At 42.3% G+C, this 23402-nt stretch overlaps 1 protein-coding gene across 6 annotated transcripts in view; it reads right to left on the bottom strand.

Moving 5' to 3' along the window:
• MARCHF3 (membrane associated ring-CH-type finger 3) overlaps positions 1-23402 on the bottom strand; it is a 57286-nt gene that overhangs the window by 15654 nt on the left and 18230 nt on the right. For 2 of the 6 annotated variants that reach the window (XM_058864994.1, XM_058864999.1), the window contains exons 3-4: positions 2584-2849; positions 1382-1589 (exon numbers count right to left, since the gene is read on the bottom strand). In XM_058864994.1, coding sequence (XP_058720977.1) covers positions 1382-1589; positions 2584-2843 — 468 coding nt within the window. In that variant the 5' untranslated portion in view covers positions 2844-2849. Of the gene's footprint in view, positions 1-1381; positions 1590-2583; positions 2865-23402 lie in introns of all 6 variants that reach the window. The other 4 variants (XM_058864996.1, XM_058864995.1, XM_058864997.1 and 1 more) reach the window with 4 other exon arrangements.

The following is a 23402-nucleotide window of genomic DNA, read 5'->3' as shown; positions in this document are numbered from 1 at the left end:
GAACCATCACAAGGGAACAATTTCGAGAGGCTGGGCTCTGAAATCAAACTGTGATGCCTCAGCATCACTAATCTTTCTTTTCAGAGGGCAGACTCAGAGTGGCATCATTCTTGCACCAAGGATTGAGAGGAGAACCAGACAGCAACTAGAGGCAACCAAGCACAGCTGGCCAAGCCTTGCTCTGGGTGCAGGACTTGTGCTAAATCCCACATCAAGTACCTTTTGTGGGGGTATCATGAGGAAAAAAGAAGAAATCCTTAGGCTTAGACACAAAATGTGCATGCCTATCTTAATTAATTTTGGTACTCTAGAACTGCTCATCCCCTGACCCCCTTCCCAGCAGTCAGTCCTGTCCTGTGTCCTCTTTTCTGTGAACAGGAGAAAACAAAAATAAAAAAATTAAAAAAAAAAAAAAAAAAATGCTGCTTTCCCCTACCCATTTTTAGTAATGTACCTCTTTACCAATTTTGACACAGTTTAAAGGAATAATTAAGATGCACTGGAAAGACACTTTGTCCTGAACCCAAGCTCTGCATGTGTCACCAGCAGGTATAAAAAAATGCTGCTTCTCATTAATTTTGTCAAATGTTATTTGTATTTCACTTTTGATTCCAAAAGAAGCGCTAACTTTGTTTTGCTAAACTTCATGTTTTTCCAAAATAAAATAAGGGAGGAAAAAGGTCATTAACAGCATCAAGAGACTGAACTTGTTTTGGTTTCTTTTCCTGATGACCAAAAATACCCTAAAACCTGGAAAACCTCATGGAGCTGCTATCTATGGTTGGCAAAAACTGAATTTTCATTGATAAGGGAGAAACAAGAGTCCAATTCACAGCCAAGTCTGGCACATAGGCAAGAAGAAGCCAAGAAGTCACGCACAAATGGCTAAACATGCCAGACACTGAACAAGAGCAATTCTTTCTTGTGGGCTTGACATGCAAACTGGGTTTCTAAGGCTCCTAAGTTTGTTGCCTCTCAAAAGCAAGAAGGTAAAAAAAGTAAATAAATTTCTGACCTACATTTAGTACGCTGGGTCCAGACACTTGCCCCACATTCCACAGAAGCTGCTCCTTACCTCTCTTCCACCCTCTGCCAATCTGGCTTGGCCATTCCAGGAACCTGCTGCCCACTTGTTTCCCAAACCTCCACTCAGGTTTGCAGGGGGGCAAACCCACCCACCCTATTCTGACCATTTGCTCCGATTTACTGCAAAATGAGGCGTTTTGTTCTTTCCCACCCTCTCCCCCGAGCTCCCACCCTGGTATTGCCAAACCCCAGTGGGGCTGCAGAGGCTTTGTGGTGATGGCATAAAAGCAGGCAGGTTTTATGGTTCTGCCAGGGAAAAAAAACAAGTTTTGAGGGCCATGCCCCAGGTACTGACCTCCAGGAGTGGCCTGGGCTTGCGCTCCACGGCGAACCTGAAGTGGCAGAGCTCGCAGTAGCTGGTGTTGGAGGACGACAGCCAGTGCTCCAGGCAGCTGCGGTGGATGGTCCCCAGCGTCCCCGTGCACTCGCAGGGGGACAGCAGCTCCTCGTGGCTGCTGCCCTCGTGGCAGATCCTGCAGATGGGGCGGTCATTGAAGGGGCTGCTGCGGGAGAGGGAGAGAAAAGCGCTGGTCAGAGCGCCAGGCTGCGGTAATGTCCTTTGGCTTGGTCGTGAGGTAGAAATATTTCTATTTAAGGGTGCTTTGCCCTGTAGTTGGTAATCCAAGCTGCTGGGCTAATGGTTTTGGTATTCCTGCTTAAAATATCTCCTTTGCTGGGGGGGAAAAGTTTAGAATGAAAAGCATCAGAGTGGCAGATGAGAGGCAGAAGATACGTCCTTCGTATTTTGTATTTCCCAGCTCTCCACAAAGCAGTGGTGCTCAGGAAATCCCAAAGTGCATCAGGGAGGTTGTAAATCTGCCTCAGCTGGGCACTTCTTGATGTAGTGGTGATCCTCTGACCTAAACATTATTTCCACTGGCCAACAGTAAAGGGCTGCAGAAAGGGTACCCCGAAGGCAGGGCCACAGCTTCAGAAAAACACGTGAAGGCAGGAACCTCCTCTCCCTGGAAAAGGTTTCCCTCCCTTTGGGACACCCCACAGACAGGTCAAGGAGTGATACCAAGAGAGAAAAGAACTGTGCCAAGCACATCCCTGCTGTGTGGCTGCAGGTGGGTATTTCTTCTGCACTGCTTTAGGATCCATGAAGTCTTTCCAGCTCACCACCAGCAAAGACAAATTTAATTTTGACCCAAGCATCAAGTCTGGATGAGGCCAAACACATCAGAATACTCTTTCTTGCTTCTAATGAGAATAAAACCAGCCTGAGGCATGCTTCAAAGGCATAGATTAAGAATATATTTCACCACTGATCTGCCTCTCTAAACCAGCAGCAGGAAGAGCTGGTCAATCACTTGGGCAACGACAGAAGCTGCAAAGCTGGTGCTAGGAACAGCTTGTCTGGCTGCTCAGCACGCCAGCTGGGGGGTGTTTAGGAAGTGTGATGCATTCTGCAGCGTGACCATCACCATGCTGGCACGGGGGGTTTAACCACACCAGGCGGGAAGGGGCCTGTCCCTCCTTCTGTCCTCCACATACCTCTGCACGGCGAGGGTCCGCACGACGGACGAGAGCAGCTGCCCATCCTTGGAGGACACCTGCATGACATACTGGGGACAGCTGGTGGCCAGGCCCCTGCTGCTGCTGCTGCTGGGCAGGCTCTTGCCATCGGGGGCCGTGGGGCGCGGGCACTCCGGAGGGACTCCAGGCAGGTGGCTGCAGCGGTTCGTCCTCATGGTGCTGGGCAGGGGGTCCCCATCTAGGCAGGAACCAGGACAGGGAGGTGCTGTGGGGCACATCTCTCCCTGTCTGACCAACACCTGGCATGAGAAGGAGCATCCCTCACTCCCCAACCCAAAATTCCCAAGCCCACTCGGCAGGGAAAGGGGGTTTACGGTGTTAGGATGTCACAGAAATAAACACCGACCAGTCCGCACACCCCACAAGCAGCAAGCCAGCAACTCTGCTTTCTTCTCTCTGCAGACTCCTGAAGTCATGAGTGATAAATAGAGAGGCTGAACCCTTTGTCACTCCCCCCCCCCCCAAATGTTTCAAATGAATATACAGTCTTCACCCTTGTGCACTTTCAAATTTAAAGGCTGCCTGCCACTTGTCCGCCAACAGGGAAAGTTATGTACTGGAGGAGAAAGTGGCTGATCAGCTTCAAATCCCCTTTGAAAAAACTTCACTGCTGCTTAGTGTCTTCTATCACCAACCCACAGCAGAGCACAGACCTGGCAATTAATCCTGTACAGGGCTTTAGTCACACAAACCTGCTTAATCACAGCCTGGGCACAGCAGTAATTTATGCCACAAGGTGAGGCAGAAATCACAGCCTGCCCGAGCCTCTCTCCTCTGCTTTGCTCTTTCTCACATGGCTGTGAGTGTGTTCTGCATGGTGCTTCCGACCACAGCAATGGGGAAGGAAGGGCTGTGCTGGGAGCAACGGGTCTGGGCGTGTAAATTCCCTGATGCCTTGGTGGGATGGATGCTCCTGGTCGTGGAGGGCTCCAGCAGGCTGTGTCCCTGCCGCCTTCCCCTTGGGGCCAGGCACCAAAATCACACACAGGGTGGGTGAATCCCACTTCAAAAGCAGGGAAAGTTTCCCTAGCACACCTTAAGACACCTGGCTGCAGTCCCATGTAAACCTTGCAGGCTGCAGTGGTGATATTCCCCTGTCAAAATCAGGAGCTTCCCCCTCGAAACCAAAATATTCTGCATCACCCACCACAGCTGTAGGGTGCCAGCACTGCAGCTGAGAATAATCTTTAAAAACCAAACAGGAATAAAAGCCTGTAAACAGGGGTGTTCCTCCAGGAGTACAAGCACAAACCTTGTGACTTTTGCTGGGTTTGAGCAGTAGCAGCACAAACCTTTGGAAGCCCCCTGAAGGGACGTCCTTGGCAGCAAGATTTCACAGAGCCCTGCTGAGGATGCTGGACCACTTGCACCACACAAGTTTTCCACACAGGGACTCGTGTTCTTAGAAAGGCGTCTAAAATAGGAAAATGCTTTGGCAAAGCGTTTGCTTTGCAGGATTACTTCAGCTATTTCCAGACCACACACACCCCAGGGAGCGAGCTGGAGGCTGATGAGACAGCTTACAGGGGAGAGAGTGCTCAGGGAATGGGGAAGGGAATCGGACTCTGGGCCTCATTTACAATGAAAATGAAGCAAATGGCTGATTGTCAAAACCATTAACATATAAAAGATGCAGACATTTCAAGAGAATAACAGCCACAGACTCTCCAAGGAGACCGTGGCGTTCAGCAACGTTTTAGTTTTAAAATCTGTGCTGAGACTGTTTAACGAGAAGGTTCAGCTGCTGAGTAGCTGCTTCATTAAACTTAAAAAAGCCTAAGAAGTATCATGCTTACAGACCCACGCTACAGAATTACATATTTCTTTCCTGATTGCTTCACTGACCCCATTAAGAACAACAGTGGGTTTATCATTTCATATAAAATGACCACCCAGGCTTTTACGAACACATCCATCACTCACTTGATGAGTCTGGAGCATTTGCTGGAGCATCAGAAGATGCAACTAAATGCAAAAAAAAGCCCACGGGAAATAATCTAAATAATCTGACTATATCTCAGCAATGTTAATTCAAATTTCTGCCTACAGCACTGCATTGATACCTCACTCTGGCAGAGCAGACACAGGTAATCCCTTTCTACTTGTTTAAAAGGAAGTTGAAAGTTAGAACATATTTTTCTGAAGTCAGAAGAACCCTTTCCACACAAAATCAGTGCATGTGCCTGAAAAGTGATACAATTATAGAATTAAATGATATGTGCTTTAATACTGAACCCCATGGCAAATAATGGAGATTAGTTGTCCTGAGAAGCACAGAGATCCAAAGCAAATCCTAAATTAAAGCTGACATTAAGGAATAGCAAATCCTAACAGCCACAAACTCCCAAAGTCAATATTTACCCATATGCATGTATCATGTCAAAAAGTTTTTCACCTGAAACAAGTGGAAATCAGTCAAAAAATGCCTCAATAAAAGAGAAAATAAAGATCAAAACCAGGAATCATATAATATATATATTATATATTATATATATATATTATATATGATAGATAATCTTTATGAAGACAAACAATATTAAATTGGGGAAGACAGAGTACCAATATTTATTCCAGACACCAGAAAATTCTGAGAAAAGTGGCAAAATTTGGCATGATGAATGTGTGGTAGTATTTAGCTCTTTGTTTTTTCTTTTCTGTGTTGTCACTAGTCCTAGTTTTTCATATACCCTGATTTTATATATATATATATATATAGGCATCAGAGTAAAAGTAAAGGTGTTGCAGATATTTTCTTCATGGAGTAGTTGTAAAAGCAATGACAAACCAACCAATAAACTCCAGCAAATTATTTGAAGGCATGTTGAAGCCAGGCAGAAGATTCAAGTGCAGAAAACACCCTTTGCCCCATAATAATTTATAGGATGCTATATTCCTGTTTAAGAGATTTATATGTACCAAAAAAACCCCACAAGGCTCAATAAGAGCCAGTGAGCAAGGCACTACCCCTCCAGTTGAGTTGCACTCAAATAAGATGTTAAGAACCAGCATCAATGCCCTGAAATGGAATTTAAAGCTGAAGCCATCTGAAAAGCTGGAATACAGCTGGAATCCCTGCTCGTCTCTTCCTGGTTGTGCATGAGTTCACCCCAGTTCTTAGACCTAGAAAGCATCATCAGGGTGACAAGTTAAATTATCTTAGCAGAGCCTTTTTAAAGCAGTGCTGTTCTCCTGCTGAAGCTGTGAGTGGCTGAGATTTGCACAGGACAAAATGATCTTTACACTTTGAGCAGGGGGCTGCAAATGTTTAACATGGAGCAACTTGCAGAGTTGCTCCTTTTTCCTTTTGTTTTTCAGCATCTCTGCTAAGAATAGCACTTATTCCACCTCTCTCAGTCATGGTTTCAAACTTGGAAACCCATTCACCTTTCTGATTCCACGTTCCCACGAATTCACCCCCTTAGTTTCAAGAAATGGGACACGAGCTTGCACCAATCAGCTTAAAAATGTGTATGGAAAACCACAAGCATCCCATCTGGAGACATTTTCCCAAGAAATACTGCATTATTTTAAAAAGACAGCCAAAAAGCTATTACTGGTATTAATAATAACAGCAACAAACCAAACCAAAACAAAAAAAAAAAACCCACACCAACAGAAAAATCCCAAACACATACACAGAAAAATAATAATAAAAAACAAACAAGAAAAAATCCCAAAGAAACAAAAACAACAACAACAGAAAAAACCCTAAATAACCAAAACACCCCCCTCCAGTTTTCTGAAGCTTTCACAGATACTGATTCCTATTTATGTAATTTCACATAATTTTGCACATTTTACTCCAGAATTTTGGACCTCAGGGGCGTGTGGACAGTTTTTTCACTTGGGATTTCGGCAGATCTGGAGCACAGATAGAATTCTCTATCTTCCTGCAAGCTGGAAGAATGGTGCAAGTTATGGAGGGGCATCTCCCACCTTCTTTTCTGCTATCAATTCTGGCTGGCTACTCAGAATGCAAATTGCTGCATTCTCAATAATAAATTCTGAGTAAAAAAATTCAGGTTTTCAGAAGCTGTCAGCAGTGCAGTAAAGAGGCTGTGTGAAAGAGGTGTTCTCCACTGGCTCACGTGTCACAAGCTCATGCATTGCCTTTGTTTCTAGAAATGGGGAACAGGAACCCACCTCTCCCTCACTGAGGTTTAGACAATAATTTTATGCCACCCTTTAGGATACTCCAGAGACCAAAGCAGACATTGCACTCACTGGGTCACACACAGTTTCCCCTTCCCACCAAAAAATGCAGCAGAAGAACCAAAATTTTCAACTCCAGAGCACTCTGAAACCTCCAAGATTTTTACCTACTGAGAAACAAAGCAGGGCACTTTGAAGGTGGAATAGACAGAACACTTTATGAAAAGTAAGAACCCCTGGAGCACCTGAAAATCCTGTTTTAGTGGACAAACATCAAGTTTAATGTGTGTCTTTTCTCATATCTGGAATAGTTTGAAATGTTTCTTGACTCTTCCCTCCACAATCCACCACAAAGAGTTTCAGGGGATGCCCTCCTGGTTTCAAATACACAAATATTGAGTAAAGAGTTGGTGGAGTAACTGGCAGTTCCAGCTGAAGCCGTGGATGCTGCAGCTCCACATGACCCCCCCATAGTAAAAAAAAAAAAAAAAATTATATAAAAATTAATTTATTTCAAAATTAGTTTTCTCTAAAAATTGCTTTCTCTAAATTGAGAAGACAAATCCCTACACTTGATAATGCCATGTGACCCAGCACAAGGAGACAAAAAAACACTGCCTGACCTGCTCATTTTGGAGCTCTAAAGCCATCAGAGAGAGAGGCAGCTCCAGGACACGGCAGTTCTGGTGAAGAAGGAGAAGAAAGCTGGAGAAAATTGTTTTTGGTCAATAGCATCCAACTTGCTCTATTGCACCACCACCTTGTAAGGAGCTGTGAGAGAGCACTGAAAGGTGCAAGAGGAAGATGTGGTAATTGTTCACCAGCTGAGGAGGACAGATTTCACATTAAAGTGTTTCAACATACAGAAAGTAGCACAATATCAAACCCAGATGACATTGGGCAATTTTACTCTGTTCCAGCCCACATTTTACTAATTTTTCAGGCTGTAAATAGCATTTCCCATTCATCTGGCCTGACTGCAGAGAGCTCCAGGGGCTTTTAAAAACTGCCACACAGTAGGCTGCATTCAAAGTGCAATTTTATAAACAAGTACATCAAAAAAACTGAGTGCTGGTCTGAGGCAGCACCACGAAGCAGTCCAGCACAAATAGTCCTTAAGAGTCTGACCATGCATTTAAAACATTGCTGCCCACATAAATCATTGTTATTTTGTTATGTACTGAACCTTGAACCACTTTCCATGAGAGCAATAGACTGCCTTTTTGGCACTGTGAACTCCAATAAATTGCTTTATATGCCTGCACAGCCACTAACTTGAGTAATTTGCTTAGATTTGTGTCCTTTTGTTGGTTGTTGAAATGAAAGTCTTCAGGTGATAATAAATACGATAAGTACTTGTGGTGGTGGCATTTTAGCCTTGCATTAATAAGAAAAAAACCCAGAAGATACAAATTCAGTTTTCAACTGGACTGGAAATAGAATTTCTTTTTTGTTTTTACCCAAAGCATAAGGATATGTATATTTTCTTCCCTTGTATTAGTTTTTGTTCTAGCAGAAATGTCTTTCTTCACAGGCTACAAAGGTACCTACTCTAACATGTTCCTAAATTCTCTTTTTTTCATTGCCACATCAGCTTCAGACCACCATTCCCCTATTTCCCCATTCCTGCCCACAAACTTCCTGCTTATTCTGGCCCCAGAACATGGCTTAAACCACAACTGATTTCACACTTAGGCACCAAAACACAGTGAGAGAATTAGGATCTGCTTATGGACTCAAAACTTGCATGTTAAAAGGCCCAGAAGTTTGGGGTTTTTGCACTAGAAAGTTCTGGATTCTCTTTTCTCTTCTAAATTAGGTGACTTTATACAAACGAGTCAAGCACTTCTTGGCCTGAAATGTGCAAGACGAGAATTTAATTTGGTCTCAACAGCTGCCAAAGGACAAAGAGCTCCATGTCAGCCCTTAAAGCCAGGGGTCACCTCTAAAAATCACCAAGTCTGGAGAGTGACAGTGGTTTTTTTTTGCACCGTGTGTTTCACTGACGAGGCACCTCCTTCATGATGGGAGCTGCAAAACTTTCAGCAGCCCCATTCTCTGCAAGTACCTCGTATTTCATCAGAAAACCTCTGCCTTTGGCAATTTCCAGCAGCAGCAATTTCAACTGCACCAGCCAGCACCTCTGCTCCTTTGAGGTGCTTCATTCCTGCTGCTTGTTTTGTCAGGAAAAAATTAAAAAAAGCAAATTTTGTCAGGAAAAAATAAAAAAAAAGCAAAATCTGGGAGTGCAGGGTGCTCATTCCACCCTCTGAGAGTGCTCCAAAGAAATGGAACAGGAGTTGCACCTAACCACACCCTGGTGTTTTCAAATATTCTGTCAGCAGATGGGGAGAATCAAGACAGTGTGAGGACCAATGCTGCTGTGAAATATAAAGTCTTAAAGTCTTTATTAAATACCTATAGGTCCTAGGAGGGAAAATTCAGTCAGATCTGATCCCAGTGTGCTGCATTTGATGGAGTTGTTGACCTGCCCCACATTTAGGCTGGGCTCAGAGCTACTGTCCCATAGCTGTAGGATGGAGCTCAGGGGAAAACACTCGGAGTTAAATATTTATGTACTCTCAAGGCCATGTTTTCACATTCAAAAATAGCCCTCCCCATTCCCACTGCAAGGAATGCTGACAGGAGGGCTGCCAGCACCAGAAAGATCATTGCCCTGCCCACAAAATAAATCCCTAATTTGGCTTTTTTTTTTTTTTTTTTTTTTTTTTTTTTTTTTTTTTTCCCTCACACAGGTAAACATCAGCTGAATCCAAACTGATTCCTCCTGGCCATGTAAGGCCAAGCTGAAAATTACTTACTTAAACTGCAGATGGTGTAAATTGTTAATAACTGAGGCTTTGCTTGGAGCCTGAGGTTTGCTAATGAGCTCTTTTTCCTGTAAATCTTGTGTAAATTAACTCTCTGACAAATGGGATCTGCTCTTAAATTGTGGTTTTACCAGGCTCAGGGTGGCCAAATCCAGATTTTGGGGCTGTGAGCAAGCCATGTGTCTGCACAAGAATTTGAGCAGCAGAGAGCACAGAGAGTGCTGGCAGGTGATGGAGGCAAGAGCCTGAAAACTGCAGGGCAAGAAGAGACAGCAAAAAGCAAAATGTTTTTAACTGCTAATGGGGGATGCTTGGAGAAATGTGGTCAGGGTATTTCTACAGACAGCTTAACAAAAATGCTAATTCTTCTGCTCATCATTGCTAAGTTAATTATTTGCCCGTTTTTAGTACATTTGATTCTTCCAGCTCCTGCAGTCGATACTGCACACAAATATGATCCTGTTACAATTATTGCATTTATACTCCTCACTATTGACGAGAAAACAGCTCAATGTATGAAACTTAGAAAAGATACTAAGCCCACTTTCAAATTAAACTAAGTAGAAAATTGAAAACATTTCTCTTTTTAATAGCTTTATATTTTCATTCCAGAGTCTGGCAACATTGGCTGCATCAGTTCTTGCATCTGAGAAAAGCTTCATTAGAAGCTCAATGAGCACAACCTGTCTTTAAGACTCCAGTTTTGAAACAAAGACTGCTCTCATACCCTGCATACCTCTGTTTTGATGCATTGTAATTTAACCTGAAATCGTTCTGGTACCTTCATATTAATTTTTTTTCTTTTTCTTCCTTAGTCTTCATCTGCATAAAAATTTAATATTAGCATTTAGCTCCTGCACAGAGGACTTCTCTCCTTTCCATGTGATTCACCCCAAATATCTCACTGTCTGCAAGGTACCTGCATTACTAAAAATGTTGTCTGGTGCTCTGCATTGAAGCCTACATGCACCAAGCACCATCAGAAGACCTTTTTTCCTTCTTCCCTGGGTATTGTGTTTATCAGTTCCACAGCAAGGCTGAAAACCCCATGGGGTGGATTCAATTCTCATGTTTTATTCAGCAGTGAATCACCTGGACGAGGGCCTGCAAGCGCATGGAACTTGGCTTCTGTGTGTGATGCCTTGCAAAGCATGTCCCAAACTAATATATTTACATGGGGAATAGGTGCTTCCACTTGTTCTAAGCCAGTGGGATCACCCCAGGTGCTTCTGGAGGTGCCATCTAACAAGCCACTTCCCTGAAGAGAATTTACTTTGCATCACTTTGTCTTGTTGTGTTTCACTTGGCAGCAGCTGAGTGTTTGATGCTTGACGATGGGGGAATTAGTCTTCCAAATACCTCGTTTGAAAAACAGGAGAACACTTCAAAAAGCAGAATTCCTCCAAATGCAGGTCTGTTCCTCTCCATTTTCCCTTTTTACCCTTTTTCAGTCAGAAGCAGCTAAAAATATTCTTGCTGCATCTTCCTTCACATGGGAAGATAAACCCTTCCTGTTCCCATATCAGTCTATTTCTCCCAGCAGGAGCAAAATGTGGACTCCATGGGTTTCTGTAATATTTACATAAAGATTTCCCTCTGAACTTGAATTTGGGGGAGGGGAAGAGTTTTTCATCAAACTCCAAGACTTTCAGTCTAGTCCAGAATGAGACAAACACATGGGGATATTGTGAGTTAATTAAAATCAGTGATAATTCCCTACACCAACTAGGTTTGCATGGGTATGTGATGTGTTATATAAAACTAAATGCTGTGGGGACTGAACAGCTCCAAGAATGCTTTTAGTCATTGTCACATGAAGTTGGCAATGGTCAAACAAATCAGATCTGACGTGCAGACCTGGAAAGGAAAAGTTATGGCTGCAAAATAAAGCACAAATAATTCAATTTCTCTTCAGTAATCCTCAAGCAAATTACTGAAATGCTGCACTAGTGAATCAAAACTACAAGACAGAATTAAATCAAAATGGCAGAGGTAAAATTTGACAACATTAGTGTCCTTATCAAATCCAAGAGAAATACCAACAAGAAAAATAACAAAAAGTTAGTTAATTCTAACAAAAGCTAAGAAAAAAAAAATTAATATGAAGGTACCAGAACGATTTCAGGTTAAATTACAATGCATCAAAACAGAGGTATGCAGGGTATGATAGTAGTCTTTGTTTCAAAACTGGAGTCTCAAAGACAGGTTGTGCTCATTGAGCTCCTAATGAAGCTTTTCTCAGATGTGAGAACTAGGTATCAGCTTTATTCCTATGAGAAATAAAGGCAGTGGAAGTCTGGAGTGGGTTTGAGCTGATCTCAGCTGGGATTTCGCTCTGTGTTATTGTGACTTCTGCACTGAAATCAACCATGACATGCAGATTTTCTTGCATGCCCAAGACCAGCTTGGTATAGGAATATTAGAACTTTGCAGAACAGCAGTGAGACAGACTGATGCTAAAAAAATTATAGTGTTATGTAACTGGACCTGCAGGACATTTCATAGATTCCTATAGTGTGATTTGGCAGGCTCTGCCATTTGTTTTCACTGCCAGAGAATTAGTAATCCTTTTTTAGAAGCTGAGTATGTGTAATCCAGAAACTGGACACTGCATCCATGAGCCACAATATTACTGCTGCTTGGTGGAGCTCTGTGTATCAGAATCAGAGGATGGAAGGGACCTTAAAACCCATCCAGTGCCACCCCAGGCATGGCAGGGCCAGCTCCCAGTGTCCCAGGAGCTCCCAGCCCCAATGTCCAGCCTGGCCTTGGGCACTGCCAGGGATCCAGGGGCAGCCCCAGCTGCTCTGGGCACCCTGTGCCAGGGCCTGCCCACCCTGCCAGGGAACAATTTCCCCCTAATATCTGATCCAAATTTACTCTCTGTTAGTTTGAAGCCATTAACCCTTGTCCTGTCACTCCACACCCTTATAAACAGTCTCTCTCCATCCTCCCTCTAGCCTCTCTTCTGCATCAAAAAGGTGACAATTAGGTCACCCTGAAACCTTCACCTTCCCCAGGCTGACATCTGGAGTTCCCCCAAACACCAGGACCAAGTCCCACTAAGTCTCAGGACATGATGATTGTGATATTCCTTCAACCACACCTTTAAAGCAGATTATTATTATTATTATTATTATTATTATTATTATTATTATTATTATTATTATTATTATTATTATTATTATTACTATTATTATCATTATCATTATCATTATCATTATCATTATCATTATCATTATTATTATTATTATTACTACTACTACTATTAAAGATTCACTTCTGCCTCATCAAAACTTTTGCACACCTTTGTACCACTTTGCACATCATCAGACATCACGGATGGCACAGAAATCATCCAGAAGCCTAGAAATGCTAAAACTTGGCTGAGCCCTTTTGGCTCCATTGCAGAAGAATCTGTGTGAAGTTAGGTGTTGCCAAAGGGCAAAGGAACTAAAGAGCTCCAGGTTTTGTCCTGGGGGCTGCAAAATTCTGGGTTTTCTGGAGATGCTGTGAACAGCCAGAAGTAAAAAGTAAGATAAAATACTTATTTGATCTCAGCAATGTGTTTTACCAGTCTACTTCATCCTCCAAATTTATTTTTTTTTAAGTAAACAAGCAATTAAAAGATTCTCCTCCAAGACTTGCCCTCCTGCCATTGCCAGCTGCTGAGGCAGGTAAAAAGGAAAATCCTGCTGGAAGTTTAGGATGTAGGTTTTCCACAAACTCTTGATTGATTCCCATCTTCCACAATGCGGGATTTTGTGGGTCTCCGTCCCCTCCACCACTCTAAACATCAGAGTTTAGGGTCAGCCAGCTGTAGGGCTGTGGAAATTTCTGGGGTCTGTTCACTCACCATTCTGACACAAGCTGCAACAGCAACTGAGGGGAGTTTAGGTAGAAGCAATTACCAATGAAACCTGAAAATGGAAACCTTAGCAGTCCTAAAAACCAGCCCTAGCTATGTACTCCAGCTCCATCTCTTAATCAAGAGCAATTTATATTTACACAGCCCATGAAATGTAAAGTTTGACAGCTTCAAAGGCACTCTGCTGTTTAACAGAACAAAGCAGCACACCACATTTTCCACGAGGAGCACTTTCCTTGGCTCAGGACCGAGCTCTCAAAGCATGCTTCACGCTGATCCAAAACCTGGTGAGCAAACACACAGCATCAAGTGCCCAGCTCCCAATTCTGTCTGCCTGTTTAGCACCTGATGAGCAGGGAACTCTGCTCTGAGAGACAGAGAAAAGATGACACTCCTCCTCCCTGGGGGCCTCCACGCAGAGATGTCTCACACACAGTGGTAAATTGAGTATACAGACGATTCTGCTGGTTCTGGCAACCAGAAAGAAAGCAGTAAGACTATTTTTAGCATGGCACTTCATTACCAGTTTAATGGCATCCCTAGGTTTAGCAGCCTGTCAGGTCAGAAAGAAATTACACCTTGTTAAAGAAGAGCACTGAAACAAATTTCCTCATTAAGTGCCATGTCTCCTAGCTTTTGCCTATTGCTGGAAACATCATTTTTCACCCTGTAAATTGGATAAGTAAGATTCAATCATTTTTTGTTTTATGTTAGGCTATCTCCATCACTTTTACCTTCCTTGACCTTGACTAGCGAGATTTTTAGTGGGTGTTTCTGGGTCTTTAATTAAGAAGTATTAAAATACTTCCACAAGTATTTTATGATAACAGTGATGCTGAAGTTGAAAAACTGATCCCTTTATGTACAAACACCTTAATAAACTGGTGAATCGTAGTGAATTTCTGCATTTAATTTCAAATGAATCGTCATTTTGATCCTGCTGCATTTGCCAAAGGTTAATTACATTTCCCATGCCATCTGGGCATTGTTCTCAGCCAGTCATACTAGTCCTTAAATTTGTTCATTTTTTCCATCAAATGAATCCCCAGTGTTTTTATAAGGAAGCTGACATCCTCCAACAGCTGTTCTTCCTTTCTAACTCCTGGTTTATCTCCTACCACAGCTGTGGAAGCAGAATGAATCCCTGATATCCCATCATTCTATAAAATATATCTTAATACTCTTGGCATACTTGTCTGTGCAACATCCTCCAGGCATACAATGTATTTGGAGTCCTAATGAAGAACACTGAGTTAAAATACTGACAAAAATTAGTTTAAACTAAGCCAAAGCCTTGTTCAAACCCTCCTCAGTGCAGCTCATCTCCAAAGCTGAACAGCCCCATACAATAACTGCAATAATTAAACACATATTTGCTTCCAATATTTGTCAGATCTGTCCTTTCTGACAGTCAGTATCTGTTTCAAGCACCTTACACCCCTGGCTGCTGATACAGACAGAGGATGAATTAATTATGGATAGGAATTTGTGACCAAGCCTTCCCAGAAACTCAGAATATCTGTCTCATTGCACAGAGCCATCAGCTCTCAGCTGCCAGGCAGGACTGAAATAAGCAAAACAGAGACAGGAAATTCACTGTCTGAGCCCAAAACACTAAACAACAGGCCAGAGCACACTTGTCTTTTGTCACAGGCAAAACAACAGAAGCCTAATGATCAACAAAAGGAGTTAATTGCAATAGGCCAGCACTGGAGGAGGTGAGGGAGTCCAGGTGGTAGGAAATTTCTCTTGGATTTTGGGGGTGGTTTTTTGTGTGTCCAAATGGGAGGTGGCAACTGGTTAATTGCCTTTTGAGTCCTCAGGGAGAGAAAAAAAGGAAACACTTGCACACCCCAGAGCAGGTTGTGCTCCTAGAGAAGTGTGAACAGGCAAAGGGCAAAGGGCTGGAAGTGCCCTTGTGTCACCTGGCTTTAACACAGATTCATGGGGAAAACTGAGCCACAGCCGCTCTCAGTTTTTCATTTTTCCACTTGATATTTCATTATTTAATTTGATTTGGTTGGTAGAAGCTTTTTAAAATCAAACTCTGTCCAGAATCTGTTCGAGTGGGTTGAGAGCCAGTAGGCACAAGCAACCTGTGCATGTATAAAATATTTGAAAGAGCTGAGGGAGCTGTCTCTAATTTCTAAACTTTAGTGGCAGCAGAGCCTGATTACAGCAGCAATGTCCAGTGAAGTACTTCCAGTTCTTCTCCTCCACTGCAGTTTTTTCAGCCTTTATAAACCCCTGGCTGTTCACACTGGCAGTCAAACAGCACACAGCTGAATAGCAGGCAGTCAAACAGCAACTAGAAATTAACTCTGTGCTGTGTGCCATAGCTGAAAGCCCACTCCAGCTTCACAGCTGCCAATTACTCCCAGCCCAAGATGCAGGATTGTCACAGAACCCTGTAGTCACAAAAAGTGAGCCACCAACCCGTTCTGCACAATGAAATCAGCTTACAGGCAAGGAGCTGGCTTTAAAGACTTTATTATGGATGAGTTCCTCTTGTGCTGTTGAAAATACTTTGATCTCCTGGGTTTCAGAACATGTCTAAATTTAAAATAAGTTGCTGCAAGGGAAATGATCCTTTTATGCTGCAATTGAGCTGCATGGATTGGGAGGTCATGGGCAGGAGTAGAAGGAGGGCAGGAAAGGGGGGATGAGCTCCCACATTCATCTTGGCACAGGCGCATGCACTAAGTCAGAGAAACTACAACTTCAGCAGCTGTGAGAGAATGGATCTGCAATTTCCTAGGAGAAAAGAGAGGTGGGACTCAGTTACCAGCTTCTGATTGTCCTTGGGGTCAGGTCCTCGAAAACTAAGCTTATTCTTGTTGGAGTCTGGAATACAGAGTGTGTGCCCTTGTTTCTGATACTTAGTTATAAGATCCAGAGAAACACTGAATTTCATATAATATGAAATTCATGAGCATATTTTCATGGTGATACATGAAAACAACTGTTAAAGTTAGATAGAAAAAGCTAAAAGTGTGTGTAGATTAGAGAGTCTTTTTAAATCACTGGGTGAAAAAGTTAGTTTAGAGAACAGGAGACAAGATGAAGTATTTAGGGTGTTGTCTCTTGTCCTTTTTCTTTCTTCTTCATGTTCTTCTCCTAGAGGTTTTTGGGTAGTAGTGAGTGATTGGATAGAAAATGCCACAGTGCAGCACACAGGTGATGGGTCATTGGGTCATTAAGAAAAATAATATACGTGTCTATTGTTAATTGGGTAAAAATAGGTATAAAGATAAAAGAACTGCGTAGTTCGGGGCCATTTTGTGTATCAGACATGGAGTGTGCCACAAAGCCTTGTTTGTACCATCAGAAGAAAGAAATGTGCCAAATTACAAAGATTAACCTTGTGTAGCCAGCCTGGAGAGAGCTGTTAAGTTTTGTGATGACCTTTTAATAAATACCAGAAACAAGATTCTAACGAGCTCGAGAGTTTTCTTCTAATCACAAGAACTGAGGTAAGAAGGGCTCCCCATGAGGGAGGACCCCAAAAGAATTCAGTCCAAAGGAGGCTGAGAAATCCAAGAATAAAAAGAAAAATAGAGAAGAGATGCAGCAGAAACAGAGAAACAGAAAAAGGATTTTTTAGAGAGAAGTTACAATTGTGTGTGTTATTGGTATTCCCATCAACACTGAATTAATAACTCCTCCCTCTGCTGCACCTGCCCCCTCAGACATGACTTGGCACATTTCACCTCAGGAAGGAGCAGCCTGAGGATCTCTGTAACATTAAGTTCATAAGGCATCCACAGTAGATATTTTATTGTGTTTCACAGAGCCCTTAAAGACCAAATTGGGGGTTTAAACAGCCCAGCAGATGAAGATGTAAACCTGTCCTCATGTGAGGATACCAAGGGCTTAAACAAGGCCTTTATATTCCAGCTGCAGCCACGAAATGCTACATGGTTTTATTTCCAAGCATTTTAGAGATAAATGCATTTGATACTTCTCATAAACAGCCTAGAGCAGATAAGCAGAGAACCAACACTGACCTTGTGTCAGATTTACAATTTTTATTTTTTAAGCCCTCAGAAAACCAATTACCTAGACCATAAGCTAGTTTGGAGAAAACTAATCTCCCCAGTGCTCAGCCCAGCGAGGCTTGTAAAGTACCCAGCTCACACAGAGGTAGGAGGAACCACATGGATAAGAAAGGATTTCAGACTATTGTAGCTCTGACCCTGCCTCATGCTTCTCATGCTCTCTCTCTTTGAGGTAAAGCACTGATTACAATGATAACTGGGACAGCAGACACTTGATGACAAAGAATTGAAAAAAAAAAAAAAAAAGTCGAAAAGTCTACTGAGCTTCACCTGCAATCTAAGCATCTTGGATTATTCCTTCTTCCATTGTGTCACTGATGGTGGCTGGATGTTAAGCACGAGTGAATTAGGAACACCAGGCTATGGGTCAGCACCTCACAATGAGCACCCCAAAGCAGCAGCCACCATCCTCAGCGTGCTGCTTTGACCCTCTGTGAATTACACACCAACCTGTAGGAGTCCTAGCTCTGCTAAAATGATGGAATGCACTCAGAGCTGAACACCTGGAGCTCTGCAGGGTCATCAGCCTCCTGAGCTCATCCCCAGAAGTGAACAGAGTGATCCTGAGCTCTTCACTCGACAGGTTAAGAGATGAAACATGAGGCTAATCTGGGACAGGGGCTCCAGAGAGGAGCAAAAGGAATGATGGGGATGGTCCCAGTGGAGGCTGGCAGCCCCTGAATGGTGCCATAACCTGATCATTGGATAAAAGTTAAAGTGTTGGATGAAATCCCATTGCAGGAGTGAAATACGGCAAATTTCTTTCAGCACTGGCTTTTTATAAAAACACAAATTCCAAAAAGCTTCAGACTGCCTGGGTTGTGACAGCTTCACCACAGTGTTTATTCATTTGTGTTTACTGTCACATCCTAATAAATATCAGAGTCAATAAAAGCTTTATGCCAGTTGCCTGTATCTCTGGTTAACCTTCAAAATTTGCCTATTCATCACGACTATCACCATCAAGCCAGAGAGAAAAAGAGTTTTCTTTTCTTAGTGGTTTTCCTTTTCTTCCCCTGTGTGTTTTAATGCAGAGACACATTTGCAAATTTCATGTGTTAATATTTTAATACTTGTTGCAACAACACTTGCTGCAAAGTTTAGGCAGCCTAATACAAAGGTGACAGTATAATAAAAACACCAAGCACTGGTCATCTCTGTCTAGCAGAGTTCTGCTCTGAAATTCTAGTGTCCACCTCCACTGCTGCCTTATACCAGGAGGAAAAGCACGGCTTCTACCTTTTAAAATTACTCCTTCTGAAAAGACACCCAACACTGGAGCAACAGTCCTCTGGCAAGCTTCACAAACCACAGATTTATTTCATGGCTTCGACTATTTCCTCACATTCTAGCAATCCCCAGCCTCGAAGAGACTGCCGTGAGGGGATGGTAAAGTCCCCACATCCCCCACAGAACAGTCAGCATTATAAAAAAAAAAATCAGTAAAACTGAATGGAAGCAAAGAGTTTGTCAGAGTGCTCTATCCAAGCCAATGTGCTTCCCTACACAAAGCCATAACAGCTAGAGGAGGGAGTTTTGTCCCCAAAATTCAGCAGCTTCTTGCTACATGTAGAACCAGGTTAATTCAATATTAAAAACAAACAAACAAACAAACAAACAAATAAATAAATTAAAGCAGGTTAAAAAGAAATTTGCTCAAAGTGGCCGAGTCACTGTCCCTGGAGGTGTTTAAGGAAAGGCTGGATGTGGCACTGGGTGCTCTGCTCTGGCTGACAGGTTGGACTCAAAGCTCTTTTCCAACCTAATTGATTCTGTGGTTCTGTGTGTTTCCACAGAATAAAACTCAGTAAAGATCCACGGGAATCAGAGAAAAAACATTCAAGATCCGCCTTGAGCATTTAGAGGTTTTTTGGTTTTTTTTTACAGAGTGTTAGACTAAATATTTTGTCTCTGCTTTAGCAGTGCCAGCAATGATTCATCCCTACAAAATACTGTTGAATAATTAAAAGTAGATGATATCTCTGTTCTCTCTTAATAACATTTTTTTCCTACTCCTATTTTTTTTTCCTTTGAAACAAATGTCTGCCAGTCAGTTAATTAACATTATTTTTTTCTAGCATCTGCTCAGCACAGGAATACACTAACTCTTCAGGTGAAAGTAATTTATAGACTACATTATCCAAAGTTATTTTCCATTCCTTTGTCCTTGGCAGAGCAGCCTTGCAATGACAACCAACATCTCAAAGCAGAACACATTAACAAGATTGTTAATTTCCTGATTCTGCTAACCAAAAAAAAAAAAAAAGCCTCACCACTCCATGAAATTAAAATAAATGGCAACTATTACCAATTTTATTATTTTTCCACAAAGAACAGAGGATTAAATCCTCAGTTCACTGAGCTGTTAATTACTCCAAGGAATAAATCCCAGATCCATGGAACTTCTTATTCTCTGTATTGTGGGGCTTTTTTAGATAATGCTGCTGTGAAAAAACCTCTATTCTGAGTAAGACTGAGTGGGCACCTCAGCTATTCGTCATTATTATCAAGGAGCTCCCTGGCCATGTAACCACAGAGAAACATTCACAGGGGAAGAAAGGTTGGGTCCCTCCCATAAAATTTAACATTGGCTCATCAGCTGACACAATTTTTCACTCATTTCAGGAGTCTGGGGATCAGCACACATTGTCCAAGCTGTCCCTGCTGATTACCCTGCTGTTTTTAGGGCTGCTGAGTGCAGTGACCTGCAGCTGGGACTTCACCACAGCCAAGGGGGATTTTCTCACTGACCCCCTGGACCTCCCTTTACAGCACAGCCACCTCCACTGCCTTGCATCTCACTTGGTGGAAAATTCACATTGTGCCTCAGCTGAAGGAGTGGCAGAGGCAGAAATTTTCTCAAGCCAGGCTGTTTCATGCTTCGCTTTCAGTGCTTCTTAAAAACACTTACCGTCAAATTGTGAGGAGAAACATGATGCAGAGCTGTAAGTTTTGGTCACCTTAAAGTGCTAATGCAATTTCATTTGGGAAAGCTGGCTTTTCTGGAAAACTTGGGGTGGTCTGGAGAGCTGGAGATGTGACTGGTGCACCAAGTTTCTAATAATTTCATTTTTAGAAGACCTTCATGGAATCACTTCATGCTAAGGTCCGATGAAACCATAAAGCATTTTGGGTTTATGGTTTCTATCTGCACACTTAAAAAACAGACAGAACAGTTAACCTGTTAACTGATCACATATTTTCCTTTTCTATCTGATAAAGAGTAATAGGATTTATTCCACTGGTGGTAAGAATTGCATCTTAGTGCTTATCTTATTAAGAAAAATTATATGTTTTCAAGGAGTTTACTTCCTCCTATTTTGGGAGGCATTCAATGTGCACAAGAGGTTTAGTGGCTTTTAGGGTGTGTTGAGAATAATATATACATTGGCTGTGGGTAGAGCCTGGGTATTGTATACACAATCTTAATATTAGTAGTCTAACACTAAATTTAATATTTTTACACTGTCTACCAGTATTTTTTTCTTAAACCTGTATGTGGCATAATCCAATGTTTCTTTCCTTTTGCCATGCACAAATTCGTAATTTATTTTGCTTTATTTTATTCTCTTGAAAAACAAACAAAAAATTAAAATCTATGCATTCTCTGGAACATCTGACCCAATTGCATAGGTAAGTATTTACTAATTTTCTGCAAGGGCTGAAGTTAACAAAAATAACTCTACTTTTAATTTCGGGCTTTAAATTTTTAAGTAATTGCAACCCTCGGCACCGTATAATAAAACAGGATACAGAACAACAGAGTTGCTTCCTTCCAAAATTTATTTGGTACCTAATGGGGCCCAGCAGCTTGGTAGGACTGACCCAAGAGCAGCATCAGGCTCATGACACTGGAAAAACAAGGCAGCTGCTTTTTTAAAACTCCACACCGAGGGAAAAACCCCAGATTTTTGTGAAGTTTGTGGCAGGAGCAAAGCCCAGCAGCAGACAACGAGGCAAAGCTCATCATGAGCCAGATGTAAATCCAATAATGCAACATAAGCAGGGGGAAGAAGAAAAGGAGCCCCTCCTGCCCTGCTGTCTTTCTCATCACAAATTCCACCAGGAACCTTCCACCTAATTCCAGCAACTTTCCAGAGCTCTGATCCAGAACTTAAGATGACCTGAATCTACTGATTTTCAGGATAAGTTTTTCACTGAATTCAGTATGGTCAAAATTTCCTTGCTGTTGCATTGGCCATCATCATTCTACTGCTTAAAAAAAGGTCCATCTCAGTAGGTTCTTGGCAAGATCAAATATTCTGCATGTTTGCAGAACAGGCCTGGGAATCCAGTTTACAAAATTGTTAATTAGACATGCTAATCGTTCCAAGAAACAGAATTTACAGCAATTAAACTCAGCTCCTTTGTGCCAGCTGACAAAATTATTATTAAGTTATTTCTCTCTGATTCTTCACTTGGTATTCAGCTATTTTCTGTCAAATATTGGGTGGCTAACTTTACTTTCAGCATCTCATAACCCAAGTCAGCCCGAAATGCCTCACACCTGCCCTGAGCAGCCTTCCCAATGGTTCAGCCGAGGTCACAGGGTGTGAAAATTAAATTTATGCCGTGCCTACAGCACAGGTTAATTGCCACAGCACTACAGCAGGACAGAGACTTCAAGCAAAGAACATTTAGCTCATCATTCAGTATAACCATCCCAATATGTGGCTGTTTGCTGCTCCAGAATTCACCCAGTCAGTCAGGATGCCACAGGCACAAAGGACGATATTCCAAGGCTCCGGGAATTAATGTTTTGTTATAGCTTAATGTATCATTAGACCAGCAGATGGAAAACAGATGCATTAACCCTGGCAGGCTCAAAGTGACTTAAACATAAGGCTGTGGGGGCAGATCTCTGGCTCAGCTGGCCACCCTTTTTCTATTAAAGCTTTAATGCAAGAAAAGCTGACGTGCAGTTTCATTATTTGGTTGGGAATTACCGTGCAGTCCCAGAATAGCATCAGCATCTATGGGCAGCATGGTTTTTTGAACCACAGCCTAGGTAAAAGGCAGAGATGACTTTAAGCTCTCTCTGTAGATGCCTTGCTTTAGCAGAATTCGATTCTGCAGAGGCAGGAGGGCATCCAGTTGTGTGATGCAAAAGAAAGCACCAGGTACTCACAGCACATCTGATTATTCCTAGCCCTGATAAGCAGCTTCTCTAAACTCATGGCAGCAAAATCAAAAGGTTATTTGTTCAGCACTCCTGACAAAACAGGAGGGAGATCTTGTTGGCTAAACACAGCCAAGCTGCTTGAGAAATCCCTGTGGACAATGGCTGTCTTCCAAGGGCTGCTTCTCCCACCAGCTGAATTCCAAGCACTCACACAGAGCTCTTAGCGCTTCAGTCCCACAACATGTGTTTAATTATTTAACAAAACCAAGCACAGTGCATTTGTGAGGCTTTTGTGACCATCCCAAACATACTCAGAAGCACTGAGTTTGTATCTTTGGCCATTCATTCACACTGACACTGCACAAACACTAACACTTTTAGTTTTCTTGGAACTTTGAAGACACCCCACATGTCCCCAGTCTTGTTTCCTTTGGATTACAGGGACAAATAAAGAGGTCTAGTTCTGTCACGAACACATATGTAACTTTTCATGGTATAACATTCAAACCCATCTTCTCCTACCTTTTCTCCCATTTTCTTCTGGAAGAGCCGCTTCAGGAACCTTTAAAACACAATAATTAGATGACATATCCAAATGTACTTCAGATTATCCATCCCTATGATCTGAGTCTCTGGTCTTCAACTTTCAGTTTCAAAATCACATTTCAAATGCTGCACAGTTATCGTTAGCTGTGGTTTCTGCCTTTTAAAGCTACTATATTTACTTCACATTATTTTGTCACATC

Source organism: Poecile atricapillus, chromosome Z, assembly GCF_030490865.1.
Source record: "Poecile atricapillus isolate bPoeAtr1 chromosome Z, bPoeAtr1.hap1, whole genome shotgun sequence".
In the NCBI taxonomy this organism is placed as follows: Eukaryota; Metazoa; Chordata; class Aves; order Passeriformes; family Paridae; genus Poecile; species Poecile atricapillus.
This window is presented reverse-complemented; position numbering and strand designations above follow the sequence as displayed.